At 48.5% G+C, this 21,834-nt stretch overlaps 1 protein-coding gene and 1 long non-coding RNA gene across 4 annotated transcripts in view; one reads left to right on the top strand and one right to left on the bottom strand.

The window, feature by feature from the left end:
- Positions 1 to 626: 626 nt before the first annotated feature.
- Positions 627 to 21,834, top strand: part of PTCH1 (patched 1) — a 112,134-nt gene continuing 90,926 nt past the window's right edge. Inside the window, exons 1-2 of one of the 3 annotated variants that reach the window (XM_083403317.1) lie at positions 627 to 965; positions 14,803 to 14,995. In XM_083403317.1, coding sequence (XP_083259443.1) covers positions 903 to 965; positions 14,803 to 14,995 — 256 coding nt within the window. In that variant the 5' untranslated portion in view covers positions 627 to 902. Of the gene's footprint in view, positions 966 to 12,197; positions 13,187 to 14,802; positions 14,996 to 15,471; positions 15,584 to 21,834 lie in introns of those variants that run through there. The other 2 variants (XM_083403316.1, XM_083403318.1) reach the window with 2 other exon arrangements.
- LOC310659771 lies at positions 974 to 8,469 on the bottom strand. Its single transcript, XR_014502987.1, has 3 exons — positions 7,990 to 8,469; positions 3,214 to 3,304; positions 974 to 2,072 (listed from the first exon to the last, which is right to left on the bottom strand). It is a non-coding gene; the product is annotated as an uncharacterized lncRNA (long non-coding RNA).

Raw genomic sequence — 21,834 nt, 5'->3', positions numbered from 1 at the left:
GGGGAAAAATGCAAGGATTGACATAAATAAATCCCAAAGGGTCCAACATTTGTAAACCAAGCACTAGGTGGAATGGGTAAACATTTCAGCAGAGGGAAAACTCTGAACCCCTTTTTCTCTTCGTTTTACATTCAACCCTGTATTTATTTTAAGAAGGGGCTCTGCATTCCAGCACCTGCCCCCCCCCATCTTGCAACAACAACAACAAAAACCAACAACTTTATTCTGATTCTCAACAGGACAAGAAAGGAACCGAGGCTAAAGCGAATTATGCCCCAGAATGAAAGAAGATTTGTATGTTCTGCTGAGATGGGTGATGATTTCAAATGAACATAGAGGGGGGAAAGAGAGAGGCGGAGAAGAAAAGGGTCGTAGGGAGGGAGGGAAGGGGGGGGCAGAGGGCTGTTGTTACCACTTTGTCAATTTCATGCCTGGGATCTACTCCAGGGACCATCTCGGGGAGGCTAGCCTGCCTGTTTACCCAAGGAGGTCTGCGCTGATAGCACGTTACGTTGGTTTACTTTGCTTTCCCGGAGTTTATTGTAAAAAGGGTGAAGTTTTTCGGATCCATCACGTGACCCTGACAGGTCCTGCCTATTGAGAAAGCCAGACCACCCACATGGAGAGGACGATGGAGCGCTTAATAGAAACAGGCATGCAATTGTGAGCCTGCTCAGCACTCTGCAGAATGCCTGCAACCTAGGAGGAGGATTATTATTATTATTATTTTACACTTTCTGTTCCCTTTCGGGAGGAGGTGCGGGAGAGAAGGTGGAGGGGAAGCGGCGGGCAAGAAGAGAGCTTTGAAGGCAAGCAGGAAAAGGATCAGGGAAAGGAAAAAAAGAAAACCGATGTGCTCCTATCGAAGTCCTCTGCCTCGGCGGCGGCGGCGGCAGCACTGAATGAAATTGGCCAGCCCCACCGGGAGCTCACCCTGCCCCACCGAGGGGCTCAGCGGGGAGATGGTGAGTAAGAGATGCAACGGAAAATGGCCTCTGGGCTGGGAAATGAAACAGGAAGGGGGGCACCCGTGGGTGGGAGCGGGGATCCAGAGAGAGAGAGAGAGAGATCTCCTGGCAGGGGGCAAATCCTGGCACGGGGGGGGGGGTGAAACAAGAGGAAGGAAACCCAGGATGGCTTTTTGCTTGGGGGGGGGGAGGAGGCGGAGGGGAGGCAGCCTGGCCTCGCTCCTGTCACTGCACGAACACACAGCCCCCCAGGCAGGCAGCAGCGTCTCGTTTCCCGGTGGGGGCGAGGAGGGCGGCTGCCGCTGGGGGTGGCGAGGACGGAACTGATCGGTGATAATTCGCGTCCAAGGAGGTCTCGGGGATCCTATTTTCACGCTTGGATAGGGTCGCCACCCTGCCTTCCGCCCGCGAGGAGTCTCCCTCCCCGGGAATGAGAGAGAGAGAGGGAGAGATTTGTTTCCCTGGGAGAAAAAATTGCTGGACAGCGCGTTGGATTTTGTTGTGTTTCAGGGAGGATTAAGTCGTGTGTGTGTCTGCTGGGGTTGCCTTCTCTCACCCCCCCCCCCGCAAAAAAACAACAACCCCAGGATTACCTTTAACTGGCATTTAAAACAAAAAGGGGAGTTTGCCAAGTTGTGGATCTGACTGCTGACAATCCTGGTTTGAACACAAACTTCGTGTTGCTTACTTTGGGACTCTTGTTTTCCCACGAGCTTTGCAGCATCATCCCCCCCCCCCGACTTCTCTGAGGCTACTCTGGAGTAAGCGGCTTGTAGCTTGATCTTGGCTTCGCGAGGGATACTCAAACACGGTTGTTGTGGGTCCCTGCACGTCTGAATGGGGCTTGCTTCCGAGCAAGCGTAGCGAGCAGAGAGGGAAGATGGGAGCCGGACGTGTCTTCCAATCTACTGTCGTGGTGATCAGGGCCAGGGGAGAGAAGGAGAGAGGGATCCCTGTGTGCGTGTGTGATCTAGCCACGGGTCGCTGCTCTTTAGTAGTGGCTGTGATCCGCTGGACGTCCCATTTAAGACGCTTACCGTTTAGGATTAAACAGTTGTCTCCTCGACAGGATGGGACGTTTTCGTCATGAAACATGAAGCCAAACTTTGGGAGGTAATAGAAAACCAGCGATTAAAAAGGAGAACCCTACCGGTTGTTTGAATACCTCTTATTTAATAACTGATCCCTTGCTCCCCAGCACACTCTCCCCACACCTTGGCGTGGCATGCATAGGACTAACATGTCATAATGCATCAATCATGGCAACAAAGTCCATTTGGGAATAGTGGAGGCAGGGAAGTAGATGAGGTTTGTGGTGGGTATCAGTAACCCTCCCCTTTTTAAAAACAGGGATGTAGTTGTGTCATTCCAGACTCTGGGGATAATGGTCTTAGAAGAAGAAGAGTTTGGATTTGATATCCCGCCTTTCACTCCCCTTCAGGAGTCTCAAAGCGGCTAACCTTCTCCTTTCCCTTCCTCCCCCACAACAAACACTCTGTGAGGTGAGTGGGGCTGAGAGACTTCAAAGAAGTGTGACTGGCCCAAGGTCACCCAGCAGCTGCATGTGGAGGAGCGGGAAATCGAACCCGGTTCCCCAGATTACGTGTCCACCTCTCTTAACCACTACACCAGAGGGCAAGATATTCATTTACTGCCAAGTGTGAAAAGCCAGCCCTGCAGAGTTTCAGGACGCTCCTGCTCAATTTGCTGAACAGACATCTCTCCCCAAGTCCTGCCCTGACAGGGCCACTGTTTCTTTAGCACTGCTGATGTTGTGGGGAGTGAGTTGGAAACCTTTGGCCAGGTGTTGATGAACTACAGCTCCCATCAACCTCAGCCAGCATGGCTAAGAATAGCTAGGGCTGATGGGGGTTGTAGTCCAACATCAGGCAAGCCAAAGGTTCCTATTCCTATTGCAAAGGCAGTGACAGGGCCACACAGTGAGATTTGTGGGTGCCCTCAAGGCTTGGAACCCAGACATCCTTCTCCATGGTCCTCTAGCAGCACTCTGGACCACACTGCCAGTGTGGGTAGTTTGGGAACCGTTCTAAACATGCTAGATACTGGAGCCTTCCAACCTCACCTTGGCTTTTGTGCAACTTGTCTTCCTCTTTGGCTGTTGGTACCCCGTTTAGAACAGGGGACTTCTCAACAGTGGGCTTGCATTCCCATGCTTCTTTTCTGTTTTCCTCAAGCAAACTGTGAGTCCACAGTTTACAGGGCACGGTGTGTTCACTAGGTGTACCTGTGTTCCAAGTCCTTCAGAAATCAATGGAACTGTTGTCTGCAGAAGCTTCCATAGGACAGTCTGGGCTTTCTTCCTGGAAAATGGGTTTCTTTTATAAAAAAATAAATAAATAAAAATCTGGCAGTACAGATTCAAGGTAGTTAAAAATAAAACCAGAGCGGGGGGGCCATCCCCAGAGACTTCGGTTAATGGACACATCCACACACCTAAGTAAGGTTCTGTAAAAAGGAAATAACTTTCCTGATTCATCAATCTGATTTTTGATTCGTTTATTTACAGACTGTGGCATAGGAGTGTAATACTCTTGCAAGGCACTGGGAAATGAGGTTTTCCTTTTGCACTGGGAGTATTGGAAAGGAAAGTGGGGAAAAAGCCCCCCCCTTTTTTTTTAAAATTTCCCTTTCCTAATTGCTTTCAGGATGCAGCAGATGGAAACCTGACAGGGCAGAAATCTATGAATTAAAATATCTCTGTCCACACTGATTTTATCCTTATCACACCCACCCACCTTTTATTTCTTCTGCCTTTGCCGCAGTCCATTCAGAGATGGAGGCGTGATGTATAAACCAGATTAGCAGCCTGAAAGAAAGGCAGGCGCTGAGGCTGAATTGCTTTACTTCCTTTTCATTTCTCATGCCTCTATCTCCAGTAAACGTGTGGATCCAGCAGTGGCTCAATGGGATTGCATTGCAAGGCTTTGCAAACGCACACACAAACACACCGTGACCAATTTGCTCTTTGGCAGAGATCATAGGCATTAAAACCTGCCTTTTGCCTAATGGGAGGCAGGATGAACATGCAAGATGGAGAAGAGCTCTTCTAAGGAAAACTATGACCCATTGGGTGATAGTTCAGTGGTAGGGTATTCACGTTGGATGCAGAGAAGGCTGAGAATGAATGAAACAGCTGCCCATTTCTACTCAACGTACAATACTGAGCTAGATGGCACAATGTTCTGCCTTCAGTATAGGCAGCTTCCCGTGTTCCTGTGTTGACCTGTGTAACTTCAGCTTTTTCTCTAGCAGAGTACAGGATTAGAACCGGGATTCTTTGACACTGCAAGGAGAGCCACAAAACCCTTCATCTCCTGCAGTTTCTCCCCCTTATATCTCACCTTTCTTCCATCATGGAACCCTAAGTTGCATAAACGTGGTTCTGATGGAGTATCTTATCTAGGCAGACTCTGGTCTGCTTAGCTTCGCTAGATGATTGCTTCAGGTATGTTTCAGGCCTTATTCTAGGAAGTGCTAGAATTCGAGACTATGTTGTTTCAGACTGCAGGTAGGGTAGAAGAAGAGTTTGGATTTGATATCCCGCCTTTCACTCCCCTGCAGGAGTCTCAAAGCGGCTAACATTCTCCTTTCCCTTCCTCCCCCACAAAAAACACTATTTGAGGTGAGTGAGGCTGAGAGACTTCAGAGAAGTGTGACTAGCCCAAGGTCACCCAGCAGCTGCATGTGGAGGAGCGGAGACGCGAACCCGGTTCACCAGATTACGAGTCTACCGTTCTTAACCACTACCTTTATCAAAAAGGATTACATTTTTTGTCTTTTGATGTGCTAGCTTACCATATGCAGGAATTGGGAAATGAGGCTCATTTTGCATAAGGGAATATTCCTCCCCACTTTCAAAATTGCTTCCAATGCAACTAAAAGAGAAGTTTTGGAGAGCATTCAGAATATGATTCCCTCCACCTGTACCCTGAAATGGTACAAAAATTTACGGCCTCCCAGTCCTCCTACCTCATTCTGTTTATGTAATGCATAGATCAGTTGACTGGTCTGAGAAAGAAAACATTAAGCCCCTTACCCCCGAACCTGTGTCAGCTGATGAGAGGCAGTCTGGTATAACCAAACAATGGATTCAAGCAGTACACCTTGGCTACAGATGGAAGACGCGATGTCTGAATAATGCAGTTCCTCAACACACACACACACACACGAGAGAGAGAGAAATAAGTAAACGTCCCCTTTAGAAAGAAAAAGAGTATGGGTGAGAGAAATTGGTTTATCCCATCACTTCAACATTGTGATTTTCCACATGCAAGAGCTTTTATCTTAGAAAAGCAGAACACAAATGGATTCCACTTCTGTAGCCTGAAGTCAATAAAAAAGCAACTGCTTAGTTTTAATGGCGCTGATGATGCTGCACAGCAAATTTTCACTTTGCTGAAGACTCTCCTTTTACCATCTGCCTCCCTCTCCGTTGCTTTCATTCTTGAAAAGCTAGGAGATAGCTGACTGCTTAACACCAGCTGTTTACCTTACACTTAAAAATTCAAGCATCTCCCCTCTTCTTGGCCTTCACTTAAGAGAGGCTCACAGTGATAAATTTCAGACTAAAAAGGAAAACCGATCTCTCTTCCCAGAATGCATATTTGGGGATGGTGTGGGTGTGTGTACGTAAATGAATGAAGATTTGTCATACCTGAGACACACAAAGATAAAAGTTGGAAATATTGACTTTGGGCCCTTCAACGGAATCACTCATTTTTCTATTGGTCATATCTTACAGCTTATTGTGTGAAGATAATTTCATGTATGTTTTTATTAAGAAAGAAAATAGCACCAGTGAAAACCCCAAATACAAAGTAAGGTAAAGGTAAAGGGACCCCTGACCATTAGGTCCAGTCGTGACCGACTCTGGGGTTGCAGTGCTCATCTCGCTTTATTGGCCGAGGGAGCCGGCTTACAGCTTCCGGGTCATGTGGCCAGCATGACTAAGCCGCTTCTGGTGAACCAGAGCAGCACACGGAAACACCATTTACCTTCCCACTGGAGCGGTACCTATTTATCTACTTGCACTTTGACGTGCTTTTGAACTGCTAGGTTGGCAGGGAAATACAAAGTAACCACAACCAAATAGTTTCTGTCAGCACCAAGTCCTGGGTTTTGAGAGGTAGGAAGTCCCCAGTCAGAAGGCTGACTTCTAGGAGAGCTTGGGACTGGTTTTTCTCATTTTAAAAGACACCTTGTTGTGGGGGTGGGGCGGGATTTGTGACCCTCCAGGTATTGCCAGAGTTGCAATCAGTCCTGACCAATTGCCATGGGAGTTGGAGTCGATGGGGGGGGGACAGCTTTCCCACCACTGCAAGATTTATTTATTGTTTTAAGCCTGAGCTTCCAATCCTCAGGATGGTAAAATTGTTCAGTGGAAGGTGGAGGGAGGACTCTGGAGTTTGGCAGAGGGCATACACCTGTGTACTGTCCATATAGCTGGATAGACCTTAGAGTAATAGCTGTCAACCTTTTCAGATACATCCTGCTTTTAAATCTGGGACCACCCTTTCAGCTGCTGCTGGTGGTGTCTTTCTCATTTTTTCTCTACAACATGCACAGGATAACAGCGTTCCTATAGTTTAATCACTGTACAGTCATATGGGGGATTTGCCAGGTGCCAGGTATTATGTGTACCTTTGGAAAGCTGCACAGGCCAAAAAAATCAATCTTCCACAGACGCTGCTCTGCCTTTCTTTCCATCTTGTAACCTTTCTACTCTCATCTTTAAAAACAAACAAACCACTAAAATCTTGATGACTAGAAACTCAGGCTTTTAAAAATGTCCTTTTCTTGTTGCATTAAGAAGGTCTTCTTTCAGAATGAAGAGAGGCAGTCCTAAGTTTTCCTGGAAATTGAGATGCTGCCCCTGGTACAAACCTATCTGTGGGGTTTGGCTCGCCAGCCCGGAGGGTTTCCGTTTGCACGGGCGCCTCCTCCCTAACTGGGATGCCCTTCCCATGCTCCTTAGCCCAGGGGCCTCCCATCCTGACGAACTCCCTCCTCCCTCCCTGGTGAACTCGGGGCTCTCGGGGCCTTTGGTGGCCCTCTCGCGCGGAGATCTCTGCGGGGCGACCCGCCTGCTTTCCTGCGCGTAGGCGCTGCCGATCCCTCCTTCGCTCCTTTGTGGCGTGCGAAGCAGCCTGCCATTAAAGGAGATCAGGGGTAATTAGCCGCATTATTTTGACAAGTTGGCTCGAGCGGTTCCCTTTCTGACGCTGCCGAGGAGGGGACCCAGAAGGAAGGCGGGACGGGGCCGAGGCGAGGGCGGCTTGAGTCCTGCCGTTCGGGGGCCTTTCCCAAGCCCCGGCTCGCTCTTTGCAAAAGCCTCTCCGCGGACGCTGCATCTGCAGCCGCCCAGGATGCCGAAGTGGAAGCCCGCCAGGCAAAGGTGAATCCCATCACAACACACTCAGTCTGTTAGCGATGGGCTTTGTTCAAGTGCAAAAAGCGAGCCTGTACTAAGTTAGGAAAGTCACGCGTGTCCTTGTTCATACATGCACAGAAACACGCGTGTACCCGCATCTAAAACTGCTCAGTCCGGATTTTTTTGCCTGAAATCCCTCCTCCTATGTACAGTATGCCTACTTGGAGTAAATGTAATGACTCCTTGATCATTACTAACTCAAGCCCCATTGATTTCAAGGGGATGCCTGGATCCAGCTCATTATTAGTACTTATTCAGAGTTGTCCTGAAATTGCCAACAGGTTGAGCCGTGGCCAACCTTGGTTCAAATCATTGCTTAAGACGCAGGGAGATCGACTCTTCTCAAGGTGAGAAGCGGTGTGGTGGTCTCTGTAATACACACAGAGGCACACACCTGTCTGTTCCAGGTGTCATTTCAGTGACAGTCCTATCTCTGCGACTGACATTCTCTCTTAGCATTTCTCAAGAAGGAACAAATACTTCATTCTTCGGTTGTTGTGATAGGTTGGAGGGGGATATTTGGGGAGGGACACAAAAAACACGCTGCACGCTTAAAGCTTTGCAAATTACCTGTACTCCCAGTGAGTAAGGCCGGGGACTTTCTTCTAACAAAACACGCATTGGCTCAGGCTGCACCGTGAAAGAGGATGCAAATACACTCATGCCAACTCCTTGAAGAGTTTCACGTCTTGCCTCCCTCTCCCCTCCCCGCCCCCACGTGAAGGCAGGTGGTTTATTTCAACGTCGTCTCTTTTTATGAATGTAACCGGATGCTGCAAGGCCTCGCTTTACGACTTCGGCATGGCAAGGACAGATCGAAACTCTGGAAGTTCTCTCGCCACCTAGGAGGACTTCTCTATGGTGGCTGGTCCCGGTGCACCGAGATTGCTTGCAAGGGCGATTGTTGTGGCGCCAAGGGAAGGTTTCTAATGAAATGCAGATCCCGCTGCAAACCAGGCGAGAAAGAAAAGGCCAGCTGGAGCGATGGCTGGCCTGGGCCCGCTGCAGGCCTTGCCTCGTCCCTCCATTCTCCCAGGCCACGTGGAAAAAGCAAGACGCCAAAGAACGGCAGGCAGGAGCCCGATAACACACACACACACAAAGGCAGCGCTCCGTCTCCCTTAAATCCGCAGGAGGAGCCTCGCGATTCCTTGAAGTTGACAAATCCTGCTGCCCAGGCGCAAACTACATGCGCGGGCCATGCATATTAAAGGTAACAATGCGGACCAATGTCAAGAAGGGAGGACAGATGGATCAGGGGCAACGTGCTCGCGAGGAAGGCGGCCGCGCGCTTTCGTGCGCATCAGCCAGGAGGCAAATTGGAGACGTCCTCCGCTCCGACCACCCACGTCGAGAGGAGACTTTTACACCGAGAGACACACACACACACAATATTGCAGAAACAAGGCCAATTAGATCCCTTCGGTAATTCATCTCTTGTGTATGAAATTAACCAGACCACAGGGAGAGGGGGGCAGAGGGAGGGGGAGGATATTAAGATAGGGCTTGTTAAATTTGAGCCGCCAGGTCGTGTTTGGGGACCAACATTTTAACGGGCATAGGGCGAGGGCTTTGGAAAGGAAAAGGGGGCGGGGAGGGGTTAGCCTGTAATGGGGAATTATGCAAAAGGGAGAGCAGGGCCACAGAAGTGTGACCTCCGCCCCGGGGAGGGACTTCTTTGCAGCTTGATCCTGGTCATGTTAGTTCGGAAGTAAACCCTGTTCTAGGACTGGGAATTTCTTGATGCTTGAAAAGCTGGCAGAGAATTAGAGGAGGACGGTGGTAGCACGCCAACCAAGGGATGCTATTATGGGATACCCCTTAGGTATTGTTGCTTCGGGGAATTATACACGGCTTTATCCCGCGAGTCCTGTATCTAGCAGTATTTTGTTTTTGTCTTCCCAGTTCCCACATGCATCACGCCAATTTTATTCCAGGCAGTAAGTACTGGTACCTTACTCGAGACTGGTTAACGTGCTGTAACTACCGCAGGCTGATTTCCAATACGTGCTTTCGCGTGTGTGGGTGGCATTTTAATCCGCATTAGTGACTGACAAGGTGAAACTGGGGTAGGGTAGTGATTCCAAATCACCGCCACATTCAGAATAAAGGTTTGCCACCGACTGGTGCATTTGTCTCATCGGTATTGTAACAATTCGATTCGGACCATTGGTCCATCTAAGCTCGGCACTGCCGGCACTGACTGGCAGCGGCTCTGCAAGGGTTCAGGCAAGAGCCATATCTGGCGACAGTGAGGGTTGAACACGCGCTCTGTCACTAAACAGCCTCTCCCCAGGGACAAATGGTCACGTTCAGACCAACCCACAAACCCCTTGCGTCGCGTTAGCGGCTGATGCGGATCGGTAGCCTGCAAATGGTTAAAAGTGCCACTTCTTGAACAATAGACACCGCGACACCAGTAACCACCCTCTGATGTCGACAAGCAAGGTCGAAGTTCCACTGGGATTTATTTAACTGTTTGCTCCTGAGGAAGCGGTTTGCGGATCGTAGCCCAAATGCAATCCCCAGTTAGTTTCCCCATCCCAATTTAATTATCCTTACGGGATTTTTATAATTAGCAGGAGCTTTCCTCGCCTTGCAATTGCCTCTCTGCAAAAAGTCAACACGTGCCTTGGGAGGAACGAGACTTCTTTAGAAACCAGCGCGCTTTTTCGCGTGGTTGCCGCTGGTGCCAACCGGGGAGGCGCGGAGAGAGGAACCGATAACCGGACATCTCTTTCGCCGCAACAACTGCTTTTCGGAGAAAGATCTGCAGAGCGAGCCGCTGAGCATTTGAGAGCAGGGTCAGGCCGGTGCGAATCCGGCGCTCTGATCCCCCGAGCCCGGCTGGCGCAGCAAAACGCCACCCCCCGAAATGTAGCGCAGAACTGAATGGAAAAGTCCTCTGTCGCCTCGCCATTGGCTAGCAGGAATGGTCGCGGCTTGCTATTGGGCAGCGTGAAGGGGAGAGCCCTCCTTTAGGAATGTACTATGGCTTGTCTGGCATTTTTCTCTCCTGGGGGGGGGGGAGAAAGGGGTGGGACGGCGCGGTGCCTCCTTTCCCGCTTTGCTGCTCGGAGCCGGACTGGACTCCCGTGCGCTTCGCCTTCTGCGCGCTAAAGCGAAGAGGCGGCCCTGCGGCAGCCAGATTTCGTGCGGAGGGGAAGCCCAGCCTTGTTTGCACAACCTCGAGCCAGTCAGTCACGTGAAAGCCTCAGCCCGCCCCCGGGGCCGGCCTCCTTTTCTCTGAATGTGCGGTGCTGCAAACCCCCCCCCCCCGCCCCGGTCTTTCCCTCAATGAATACACACAAGCTTTCTCCTTAAAGCAACACTCTCCCATTTCACTCCCTCCACCAACACTAAAACTCTTGTAACTTTTCCGAGCTGAAAAGTGGAAGGGGGGAGAGAGAGGGAACGCGGCTTCACGGAGGTGGCGGGAGGAGGAGGAGGACATACATACGACACGAGGATCTCGCGTTCTTTTTGCAGGGCAGAATTTCCACGCTCTGAATTCTGCTCGGGGTCGCGGCGACGGCGGTGGTCGAGTAACTAGGACGCGCGCGGGCGAAATTTCGCTCTGGGCAAACTAAACATTTGAAAAATAAAAGGGGAACATGATATTCCGGTTACACCACGTACGAGGACGGTAATCGTGTTATCCCCGCAAAAAAAACCCCCACATTAAAGACCACACCATGCGGTTTAATATATGCGCACGCGCGCGTGTATCGCGACTGATGCTAAAAACAACACGAGGAAATATGGAGAGGTGGTTCAATTATTTCTATAGCGGTCTGGAGCTTTAAAGCACCCGCCAGCAAGACTTTTGCTCTTAAGGATTATAAAAACTGGATCGCCCGCCCCCAGCCCTGAAGCGAGCAACTTGCCTGCTTTCGGATTTTCAATCTGTTATTTCAAGTATTAAGGTTTCATTGTGGTCTTTTTCTTAATACAGCTGCCTGTTTTCTTGTAAGGAACGCAGGCTTCTCTTTTCGGTTCACAAAAAAAAAAAAAAAAGAGGAGGAGAGAGAAATATCTGGCTCTGCGCACCGCAGTGTCCACCCCCTGTCATTATTTGTGCAAGTCTAGGAATTCATCTTGGACCTCCCAGTATTCGCTGCAGCTTGAGGCCAAAGTGTCTCTAAAGGGATTTTCTTTTAAAGGCTTCGGGTATCGCGAAAGTCTCTCGGCCTCCTTTTTCTCTCTCCGCACTGCCCCCAACCCCACGGTCCCGCTTTCCTCTTAAAGGGGGGGGGGGTAAATAAACCGAGATTTATTTTAGTAGGTCGATCGTGAGGAAATTCAGTACAGTATGTTAGTTTTTTAAAACGCAACTCTCCCCCCCCTTAAACCCCCCTCCGCCGCCGCCTTCCACGGTCTTTCCTTGTGCTTAACACACACACTTTCGTGAAAAGAAAAAAGGAGGAAGGGGGGAGAGAGAGAGAGAGTGAGCGAGAGAGAGGGAAAAAAAAGAAGAATTCCTTAATGGAAGTATTGCATGCAAAGAAGACTGGCTCTCTTTACGGCTCCCCTGAAGTTGGAGATGCACACACAAGGCTCGCCTGCCTGGGTGGTCTCTCTACTTTGGTGAGCTGTTGCTAAGCAGCTAATAATAGTCATGTTTGCTGAGTAATTTCTGCCCTCGTCGAGCCAATCGCAGCCCAGAAACCCAAGCCATCTGACAGCCCCAGGGGCGGGATTTCAGTTCTCTCTCTCGGCCCCCCCTCCCCGCGCTCTCCCCTCTCCCTTTCACCCCTCCTCCTCCTCCTCTTTATCCAAATGGAGAGAGTGCCTTCTCTCCCCACCTCCTCCTCCTCCTCCCCTCCTTCATCTCAGCTATTGAAGCAAGGGATCTGTTGCCTGCTGCTGCATACACGCAGAGGAAGAAAGAGCGAGAGACACACGCATCTCGAGGAGACGGGGAGCCCGGGGAGATCTTAAGAGACAGCGCTGCTGCACCCAGACAGAATGATACAGCCCACCGAGACGGAGGAGAAGCCGCAGCCGCAGCAGCAGCAGCACCGCCGCCGCCGCCACCAGCGCTGAGATCAAGGCTCCCTTCAAGCCCCCTTCTGCTTCGGCGAGGAAAAGGAGACCGGAGGGGGAGTCTGGCTTTTCTTCCCGCGGCCGGACGGTGAGGAGCCTGGAGAGCGACCGCAGCCCGAGAGGACGAGGCGGGGGGAAGGCGAGCCCGCCGAGAGCGCCTGGCCCCGCTCACCCTCGCACACTGGATGTGGGACGCGGCGGCGGCGGCGGCGGCGACCTCCGGATCCTCACGAAATGTTGCAATGGAAGGCTCGGGGTCTGACTCGCCGGGAGCAGCTAGGGCAGCGACTTCAGCAGCAGCAGCAGCAGCCAAAGCGGTATGAAGAAGCGGTCTGTCAGCAGCAGCAGCAGCAGCAAAGCGTCGCCCCCGAGCCAGCCCACCCCCGGTCCCGCTGGATCGCCCCGGAGCAGCAGCAGCGCGCTGGGGGGAAGCGCGCGGGACGCAGCCCCTGGGTCGCCAGAACAACAGCAGCGGCGGCAGCCCCGGCTGCGCGGCGGCAACATGGCCTCAGCTGTTAATGCCTCCGAGCCGGAGAACAGCAGCGGCGATGGAGGAGGAGGCGGCGGCGGCGGCTGCAGAGAGCCGGATCAGCCGGGGAGAAGCGGCAGCAGGAGGCGGAGGAGGACCGGCGGGAACAGACGCGCCGCGCCTCCCGATCCGGAATATCTGCAGCGGCCGAGCTACTGTGATGCAGGCTTCGCCTTGGAGCAGATAGCCAAGGTGCTTCCCCGAGCTGGGGCTTCCTCGCCGGAATTTCCTTTTCTCCGAAAGGGGTGGTGGTGGTTGAAAGGGAAGAGTCGCCAATAAAACGCTGGGAGAATGTTAGCTATGCATGTGTGCGAGGGGGTGTGTGGGTGTCCGCGGCTCCTTAGTGGCAGAGAGAGAGTGAGAGAGAGTCCTGCTTTTCCCCTCCCGCCTCGAAGCCACTTTTCCCTGGGGTCTGTGTTTGTGCTTTGCACATCTCTAATTAAAGTTACCCGGGATGGTTTCTCGGTTTCCCTCCCATCCTCCTTGGTGATCTCTGAGTCTCCCCCCCCCTTTTTCCCCCCACATCTCTTTCTTTCCTTTTCTTCCCTTCGGATTTAATTTTCTGTCTAAGATCTGTAAAAGTTTCAGAGAAGAAAAAACCCATGCCAGTACTTAACATTCCTACCTAACACCCCCCCAGCCCCCTCTTTACACACACACACACACACACACACAGGCGTTGCTTTTATTCACCGGGTCAAGTTTCCATAGCAAAGAAATCTCACCGAATGTCGTGTTTCACCTCCAGCGGCAAGAGAGCAGAGTGAAAGTTGTAAACAAATTGCTACCTTAAATCTCCCCGGTTCTGGTCAAAGATTGTTCGCACGCTCTCTCGCTGCGCCTTGAGACTCGCGATTCTGGAAAAGGGAATTTTGCAGGGATTACCGAAGGCGAGGGGGGCGGGGAGTTCAAAGTGAACAGCATCCTCCCGGCCCGATCATTTCATTTCAGTGAGCAGATTATTATTATTATTAATTATTATTATTATTATTATTATTGCTTTTTGGTGGGGGTGGGAGCAAGAAATCCATGTGGCTGCCCTCTTCCGTCCACAAATATTGTCGTAACTTTACAGATGGCTGCTCTGCTTCCTAATTCAGATCACACAGCGTCTCCAAACCGTATGGAAATGAATAACTCTTATTAGCTTGTGATGTTAAGGGCGCTGTGGACCACGTGCGCCGAGAGTTTACTACGAAGTGGGGGCTTAAGGAGCCGGGGAAGGCAAGGAATGAATAATGGCAACAATTTGTGATTAAGTAGGCTCCTCTTGCCACCCACCCCATAAAGCCCCTCAGGACAGGACAGGAAAATGTTCTTTCTCTCTCCCACCCCCACCCCTTGACAGGTCTGTTGAAAATCACATGCTCCATGTCCGCTTTACCTACTTATTATTATTATTATTATTAAGTGGCTTTTTTAGGGAGAAGGCAAAGGACTAGCCTGCTTTAGATAAGGGAGTGTGTACATTTATACATTTTCAGTTGTGATGTAATCCAGCAGTCTGAACTGATTTATGAATAGGGTAGTTATCAGCTAAAAAGAAAAAGAAACCCCACCTCACAATGTATTTTGTTTTGTACGTGAGCAACTGTATATGTATATGTGTGTGTGGAAATATTTTGTAGAGGTGACTGCCTAATACCTTGGCCTGTCAAGTTACTGTCACATTGTGATGCTTGAAAAAAATGCTCATTGTTTTGTGTGGGTATATTATGTTCTTTACTGGCAATAATGCACCACAGTGTGTGTGGTGTGTGAGTCTCCACAGGCCCTTCATTGACAAAACCTTTATCCTTGCCTTACAGGGAAAGGCTACTGGAAGAAAATCACCACTGTGGCTAAGAGCAAAGTTTCAGAGACTGTTATTTAAACTGGGCTGTTACATTCAGAAAAACTGTGGGAAATTTTTGGTGGTTGGCCTTCTGATATTCGGGGCTTTTGCTGTGGGATTAAGAGCAGCCAATCTCGAAACCAATGTGGAGGAGCTCTGGGTGGAAGGTAAGGTTTGATCCGTAGCCTTATTGCTTTTTTGCCCCTGCTGAAATTGAAGTTTATTTTTTGGAGCGGGGTGTGTGTGTGGGTTTCTTCCTCTCATCAAGGGGGGAATAGTTCATTGTTCGGCCCATGCTGGCTGCAGGCCAGATGGACTGTACACAAGTTGTAATCTATTCTGGAGGGTAATGTTTTGGGAGGTGCAAATGGAGGGGGGAGCGGGGAGGGGGGCTACAGTGTGTGGTAAAAAAGGAGATACAGAGAAGGGAGATTCGCTGGGTACCCCACAAGTCTGCAACAATCTCCTTCTGTCTCTGCCTGTGTGTCCTGCGAGGAGGAGATCATGGTGTTAGGGCAGGGGGTTGGTTGTGTGAGTTGACTATTTCTTTCCTCTCAAGTGCATGAAAGGAAAGTCTGTCTGGAAAGCAGCCCACCCCCTCCGCCATTTTGTGTGTGTGTGTGTGTGTCCTTAGCAGCAGCAGCAGCAGGAACAGGAGGAACGTGATCAGCACAGCTCGGTAGGGCTGTGCTTGTGTGTGGTCCTGTTTTTTTGGACAGCTTTCAGCTTTGAGGGGGAAAAACATTTGTCTCAAGGTAAAAAAAAAAATGGAAAAGTGAAGCACAGACTGGAACTAGGTTGGAATGTTTGCAAAGGAGATTACTGATCTCCGGTGCGGGGAGGGGGGGAAAAGTTAAGGGGGGGTTGTTGTTTTTAAAGGCAATGGGTTTTTTAAAAACAAGATATACTTTTTAATGTTGGTTGTTGAACATCTGCTTTTTGAACAATGTGGAAAATGTGTGTCTGTGTATGTGTAATTTATCTGATTTTCCTGAGTGGCATTTGATAAATGGATTGGTTAGTGTTTTGGATGCCCTTATTCACTGAAGGTTTCCATTGCTGGTTTTTGTTTTGTTTTGTTTTTAAAAAAGGGATGCTTTCCTCAGAGGTACCCAAAACCTAGGTATTTGGTGTGAATAACATTTTTTCTTTAAAAAAAAACATGTTGGGAAGAAAGTCTATAGACTAAGCAGTTTATTCAGAAACAGGTTTGTCTTGAGCGAGAATGCAGCCCTGCTTTGGGTAAAATAGGTCTAGTTTGGTGAGTAGATGCACTGTGGCAGGCTTGGTATTTAATACTAATACAACTAAAATGATTGGTGAAGGAGTTTCTGGTTTACATTTGGTAATGTGGTGGCCTTTAGAACAACCATGGCTATATTCATGTTCAGAAAACATTGATTCAGTTAATTCTTCCCACTCATCATCCTAGCTCAGATAAAAGATGGAAGCCTGGCTTGCTTCATGAAGAATGAGGAGATGAGAAATGAAGTGTCCTTTTACAACAGAGGTGGCCCTCGAGATATTGCTGGACTCCAGATCTCATCTGCCCCAGCTAGCATGCCCAATGGTTAGAGACGATGGGTCCAGCAAGATATGGAGGGCAACATATACCCCAATCCTGTTTTATCGATTCCAGTGCCAAACATACTGCTGTCTTTAGCAGGAACAACCTAAGAGCCTTTAGAAAACAAATCTTAATGCTTGTGGAATTTCAAGCATAAAGAAATTTTATTTGTATGTTCATGTAATGTTATCTGCAGTGTATTACAGGGCCTGTAAGACATGTACGGTGACTATAGTCAGTTCTAGAAATAATAACTTGGGACCCAACTACACATTACACTAACAAAGTGATTAGCAATCATATAATGGGATTTCTAAAATTATTATAGGAATTTACCTCAGGAATGCAGTCCACGGAGAAGGAGGCTCAAATCTTGCCTTCCCGGCCACAATATCAGTGGAAAATGTTTCCCCCTCCCACATTTAGCATTGCGGATCTCATTGATACCAATGAGAGCTTTTTTTCTTACATTGATCACCACACAAGGAGGCAACTTTCACTTAAAGCTCCCTTCCCCCTATGCTGTGTTCCTGATGACAATGGGGGGGGGCTATATCAAGTTTTTAATTGAAAAGGAAACCTTAATGTGATTGTGAACCACTTACATGTGGGAAAGGACATTAATTTATTGCATTTATATCCCACCCTTTCTCTCTAAGGAGTTCAAGGGGGCACGCATGGTTCTCCCCCCTCCTCATTCAATCCCACAACAGCCCTGTGAGGTAGGTTAGGCTGAGAGGCAGTGACTGGTTCATGATCCACCCAGTGAGCTTCATGGCCAAGTGGGGATTTGAACCTTGGCCTCCTAGATCCTGGGACCCGGGTGGCGCTGTGGGTAAAAGCCTCAGCGCCTAGGGCTTGCCGATCGAAAGGTCAGCGGTTCGAATCCCCCCGGCGGGGTGCGCTCCCGTCACTCGGTCCCAGCGCCTGCCAACCTAGCAGTTCGAAAGCACTCCCGGGTGCAAGTAGATAAATAGGGACCGCTTACTAGCGGGAAGGTAAACGGCGTTCCGTGTCCTGCGCTGGCTCGCCAGATGCAGCTTGTCACGCTGGCCACGTGACCCGGAAGTGTCTGCTGACAGCGCTAGCTCCCAGCCTCTAGAGTGAGATGAGCGCACAACCCTAGAGTCTGTCAAGACTGGCCCATACGGGCAGGGGTACCTTTACCTTTACCTCCTAGATCCTAGCCTGACGCTCTAAATAGCTACACCACAATACAACAGGTAGGACTTCCTGGTTGCTTCAATATCCTATAGCCATCACAATCCTGGGTATATGAGGGCAGGTAGTGAATAAAGTTGTCTTACCAGGCATGGCCAAACGTGGCCCTCCAGCTGTTTTGGGACTACAACTCCCATCATCCCTAGCTAACAGGACCAGTGGATGATGGGAATTGTAGTCCCAAAACAGCTGGAGGGCCAAGTTTGGCCAAGCGCATGTTTTTGTGGACAGAATGCATGAACACTCTGGAACATAGGAAGCTAAGACCAGGCTTCCTCAACCTCGGCCCTCCAGATGTTTTTTTGGCCTACAACTCCCATGATCCCTGGCTAGCAGGACCAGTGGTCAGGGATGATGGGAATTGTAGTCTCAAAACATTTGGAGGGCCGAGGTTGAGGAAACCTGGCTAAGACCATTGGTCCGTTGACTTGAGTGTTGTCAATTTTCCCTCAGTAGTGACTCTCCAGGATTTCAGAAAGGACTCTTTCTCAAGGATTGGCTTTTTTGCTTGCCAAGCCTGTATTGTACCACCGAGCTATAGCTCATCAATTTTGGCAAACACATGGGGGGGGTGTCTTACTGGGCCTGTATGTTTAAAGGGGTTGGAGACATAATGGACATAACATTTGGGAGCTCTGTGAACACGAGAAATGACTTCCCAAATAATCTCTGTTGCGACTGGTGCTTTTAACTTTTTCGGATATTACCTAGAGATAAGGATGAGTATGGAGGTGTCCAAGGTTGCAGGCGATACCGAATTATTCAGGGTGGTGAAAGCCCAAGCAGACTATGAAGGGCTCCAAAACAATCCCTCCAAGCTTGGTGAATAGGCAGTAAAATGCCAAAAACAGTTCAATATACGTAAGTGTAAAGTGATTCACCTCGAGGCAAATAATCTTGACACAGCATATATATTGGCATATATGCTGATGGGGTCTGAACTTGAAGTAGTCAACCAGCAAATAGATTAATAGGAATAGCTTGCTGAGGATGTCAACCCTGTGAGCTGCGACTGTGAAAAAGGCAAATTCCATTTAGGAGATCACTAGCGAAGGGATCAGAAACAAAACTGTCAATATTGGAATGTCCTTGTACAAATCTATGATGTGGCCAAATGTGTTGGAATGTTCTGTGCTGTTCTGGTTGCCACAACCCCAAAAGGATATCATACAGTTAGAGAAAAAAGCAGGAAAGGGCTATGAAAATGATCGGGGCACCATCCCTTTGAGGGGAAGCTACAATACTTCAGTTGAGGAAAATAGTGGCTAATATGGGGGTATGGTATAGGGTTATGAAATTGGACATGGCGTGAAGGAAGTGATAAAGAGAAGTTTCTTTCCTTCTCTCATAATACTTGAGTTCATCCAATGAAACTGACTGGCAGAAGATAAGAGCGGACAAAGTACATAACGCGGAACTAAATAATGGCAGCGAATTTCATAAATGAACATGGCGAGGAGGCTGTTAGCTATGAAAGCCGTTTAGACAGATGAATGAAGGATGGATCTATCAATGAATACTATTGTATTTATTTCATGTACTTATTTTGTTTTTATACCACCTTTCTGCCAAGGCACCTAAGGCAGTTAAAAGATTTAAAATAGCAAAACAAATAAATGGCGTAAGATGCCAAGCGACAATTCTCTCAGGCCAGCTGATAGTCTCTTTAGGAGTTGATGGCATAGGTTCGCTGTGCTTCACTCGCTTCAGGGCACAGGGAAGGGTGGATAGAGGGGGGGACTGCCCCAAGGGTCATCTCAGGCTTCCTGAGGGTTATTGTCTTCATGCCCTCCTTGGAATATTCCAGAAGCATTTGGTTGGCCACTGTGAGGAACAAGATATTGAACTAGACAGTCTGATCTGGTGGAGCACTTCTTAGGTGTTGCAATGTGTAAGCCTATGCCTTCAGAGGCTGATCAAAATGGTGCTCTTAATCAGCTTTTTTAGTCTCTGTTTTTCATTGGGAGTCCTTCAGCAGAGCCTATACAGTCAGTTCGTTCAGTTCTCCATTTGCAGCACGTGACTATCCACAACTTTTGACCAAATGTTGAAAAATTCTGTTTCCAGCTATTTTAGGCTGTGGGCCTGAACTCATTTGCATGTTCATAAATCTAGTTGACTGCAATTGGGCTTACAAGAATGCGCGTGGATTTAGGTCTGAAGTCGTCTTGTCTTGGCTGACACACGTAATCTATCCTCCATGATTGATGGCCCCATCTCTTACCACCTACTTCTCCTGACAGTTTAATGCCTGCAACCTCCTGATTACTGCAGTGACAATTCCTCTGTGATTGAATGCATAATATAAATATTACTCCTGGGAGAAGAAGGAAAAATATGATATAAACTAACTGCTTGGTTTGCCACTGTTCTGACTTCATTTTATGTTACTGAGGGAAGAATCTCTCCCCAGCCCATCTTGGCTTTCTACTATCAAAGCTGAATGAAGTTGACCTCAACATTTTTTTTTTTTTTTTGTTATCTAATACACTTAAGCACTACATTTTATGCAGTTTATTAAATCTCAATATGACACCCAATATAAAAACTGTAACTCTAAATTTAGACGTTCATATGTTTCTAGGAGGGTTAATTAAAACAACCAGGCACTTTAGCTTTTTAAATTGGCTCTCGTTCCTTTTATCCCACTGAGCCATAGGCAGCAACAGCAAAAGGCCTGGTGGCGTTGTCCTCAGTCAAGAGTACTATATAAATATTATGGCCATGAACAGGACTGATATGCAAATAAACTAGATGAGTAGCAGTTGCATATTTCCATGGGTAAAAGTATAAACAGAAGAGAGTACCAAATGAAAAACAGAGTGGGAGACACTGGCTTGAAAAATCTGGTTCGTTCATTGTGTAAGTCAGAAATGGGGAACCTGGGGTGGCTGTAGGGCTTTGGTCGGGCAAAATAAAGGGCAGGTTGAGCAAATTATGGGACAGGTCAGGAGGAGGAATTGGGAGGCTAAAAATTACTTTACCGGTGGAAAAATGACTTCAAAGCAATCCATTACAATGGATCATGGGGGCTACTGTCTTTTCCAAGCTCACCCCCTTTTGTACAAGCTACCGTATAACTTGTTTTGAATATGCTCTCAATGGCCCCTGCCCAGAGTGTGGTTAATTATCATGTAATATGAAGGAAGATAATGTTGGTATCTAAATAAAAGAATGAGGATTTGTGCTTCAAATAAAGCTGTCTGTTTTCTACACAGTACTGTGGTATAACTGTAGTAGGATTGGACTAAAGCTGAATACCGTAAGCCCACAATTTATGCGCGTTTAACTTGTGCGCATTCAGCTTTATGCATGTGGCAAATTAAAAAAATAAAATAGGGGGGGGGGAGGATGAGGTTCCAGGAAAATGATACTGGCAATCCCATCCGCCATTGAACCCAATGGGTTTCGACAATCCTTTTTTTCTAGGGATACGCATACCCCTAAACATTTTGTGAATCTAAGTTTGGCCTTATTGAGGAGCAGTATTTCAATATGTGTAGGAAAATGAGAGTACCCCTTAAACATTTTTTTTAGAAAAAAGCACTGGGTTTTGACTATGTGTAGTTTTGGCGTTAGGCTTTATATCAACGGAACATAACCCCTGACGTAAATTGTGGGCTTACTGTATTGAGAATCACTTAGGACAGGCATGGCCAAACTTGGCCCTCCAGCTGTTTTGGGACTACAACTCCCATCATCCCTAGCTAACAGGACCAGTGGTCAGGGATGATGGGAATTGTAGTCCCAAAACAGCTGGAGGGCCATGTTTGGCCATGCCTGACTTAGGATGATTTCACACATTACAGGATGGCGGAAATAGGCAGGAGACAACAGTGCACATGGTTTCATTGTGTGCACCATACAAAGGGTGGGAGGAACTCTAGCTTCTCCACATGGTGAGATTCATGGCCCCAGATTATTTCAGCAAGGGAGAAAGGGCAAGTTACTCCTTTGCACATAGCGCCAGAAGTCTGAAAAGAGGAAGCATAACCTCTGCTTCTTCCCCCTTTGCTTCTGTATAGTGTACCGCGCTCGTCTTTGAGAGTCTTGGTTAGACCTTAACAAAAGAGTGCTGTATTCATGGGGTCGCCAAAAGGGTGGACTTCCATCACCTGCTGTTGGGTGAAGTAGGGATTCTGATCCAATAATTGTGTGAGGTTGTGTACATTAATTGTTCCAAGCATATAGAGCATGACCTTGCGTAGAAGGAGTAGG

Source organism: Podarcis tiliguerta, assembly GCF_965153285.1.
Source record: "Podarcis tiliguerta genome assembly, chromosome: 11".
NCBI classification, from domain to species: domain Eukaryota; kingdom Metazoa; phylum Chordata; class Lepidosauria; order Squamata; family Lacertidae; genus Podarcis; species Podarcis tiliguerta.
Note: the sequence above shows the minus strand (reverse complement) of the source record. Positions and strands in the feature narration are given on the sequence as shown.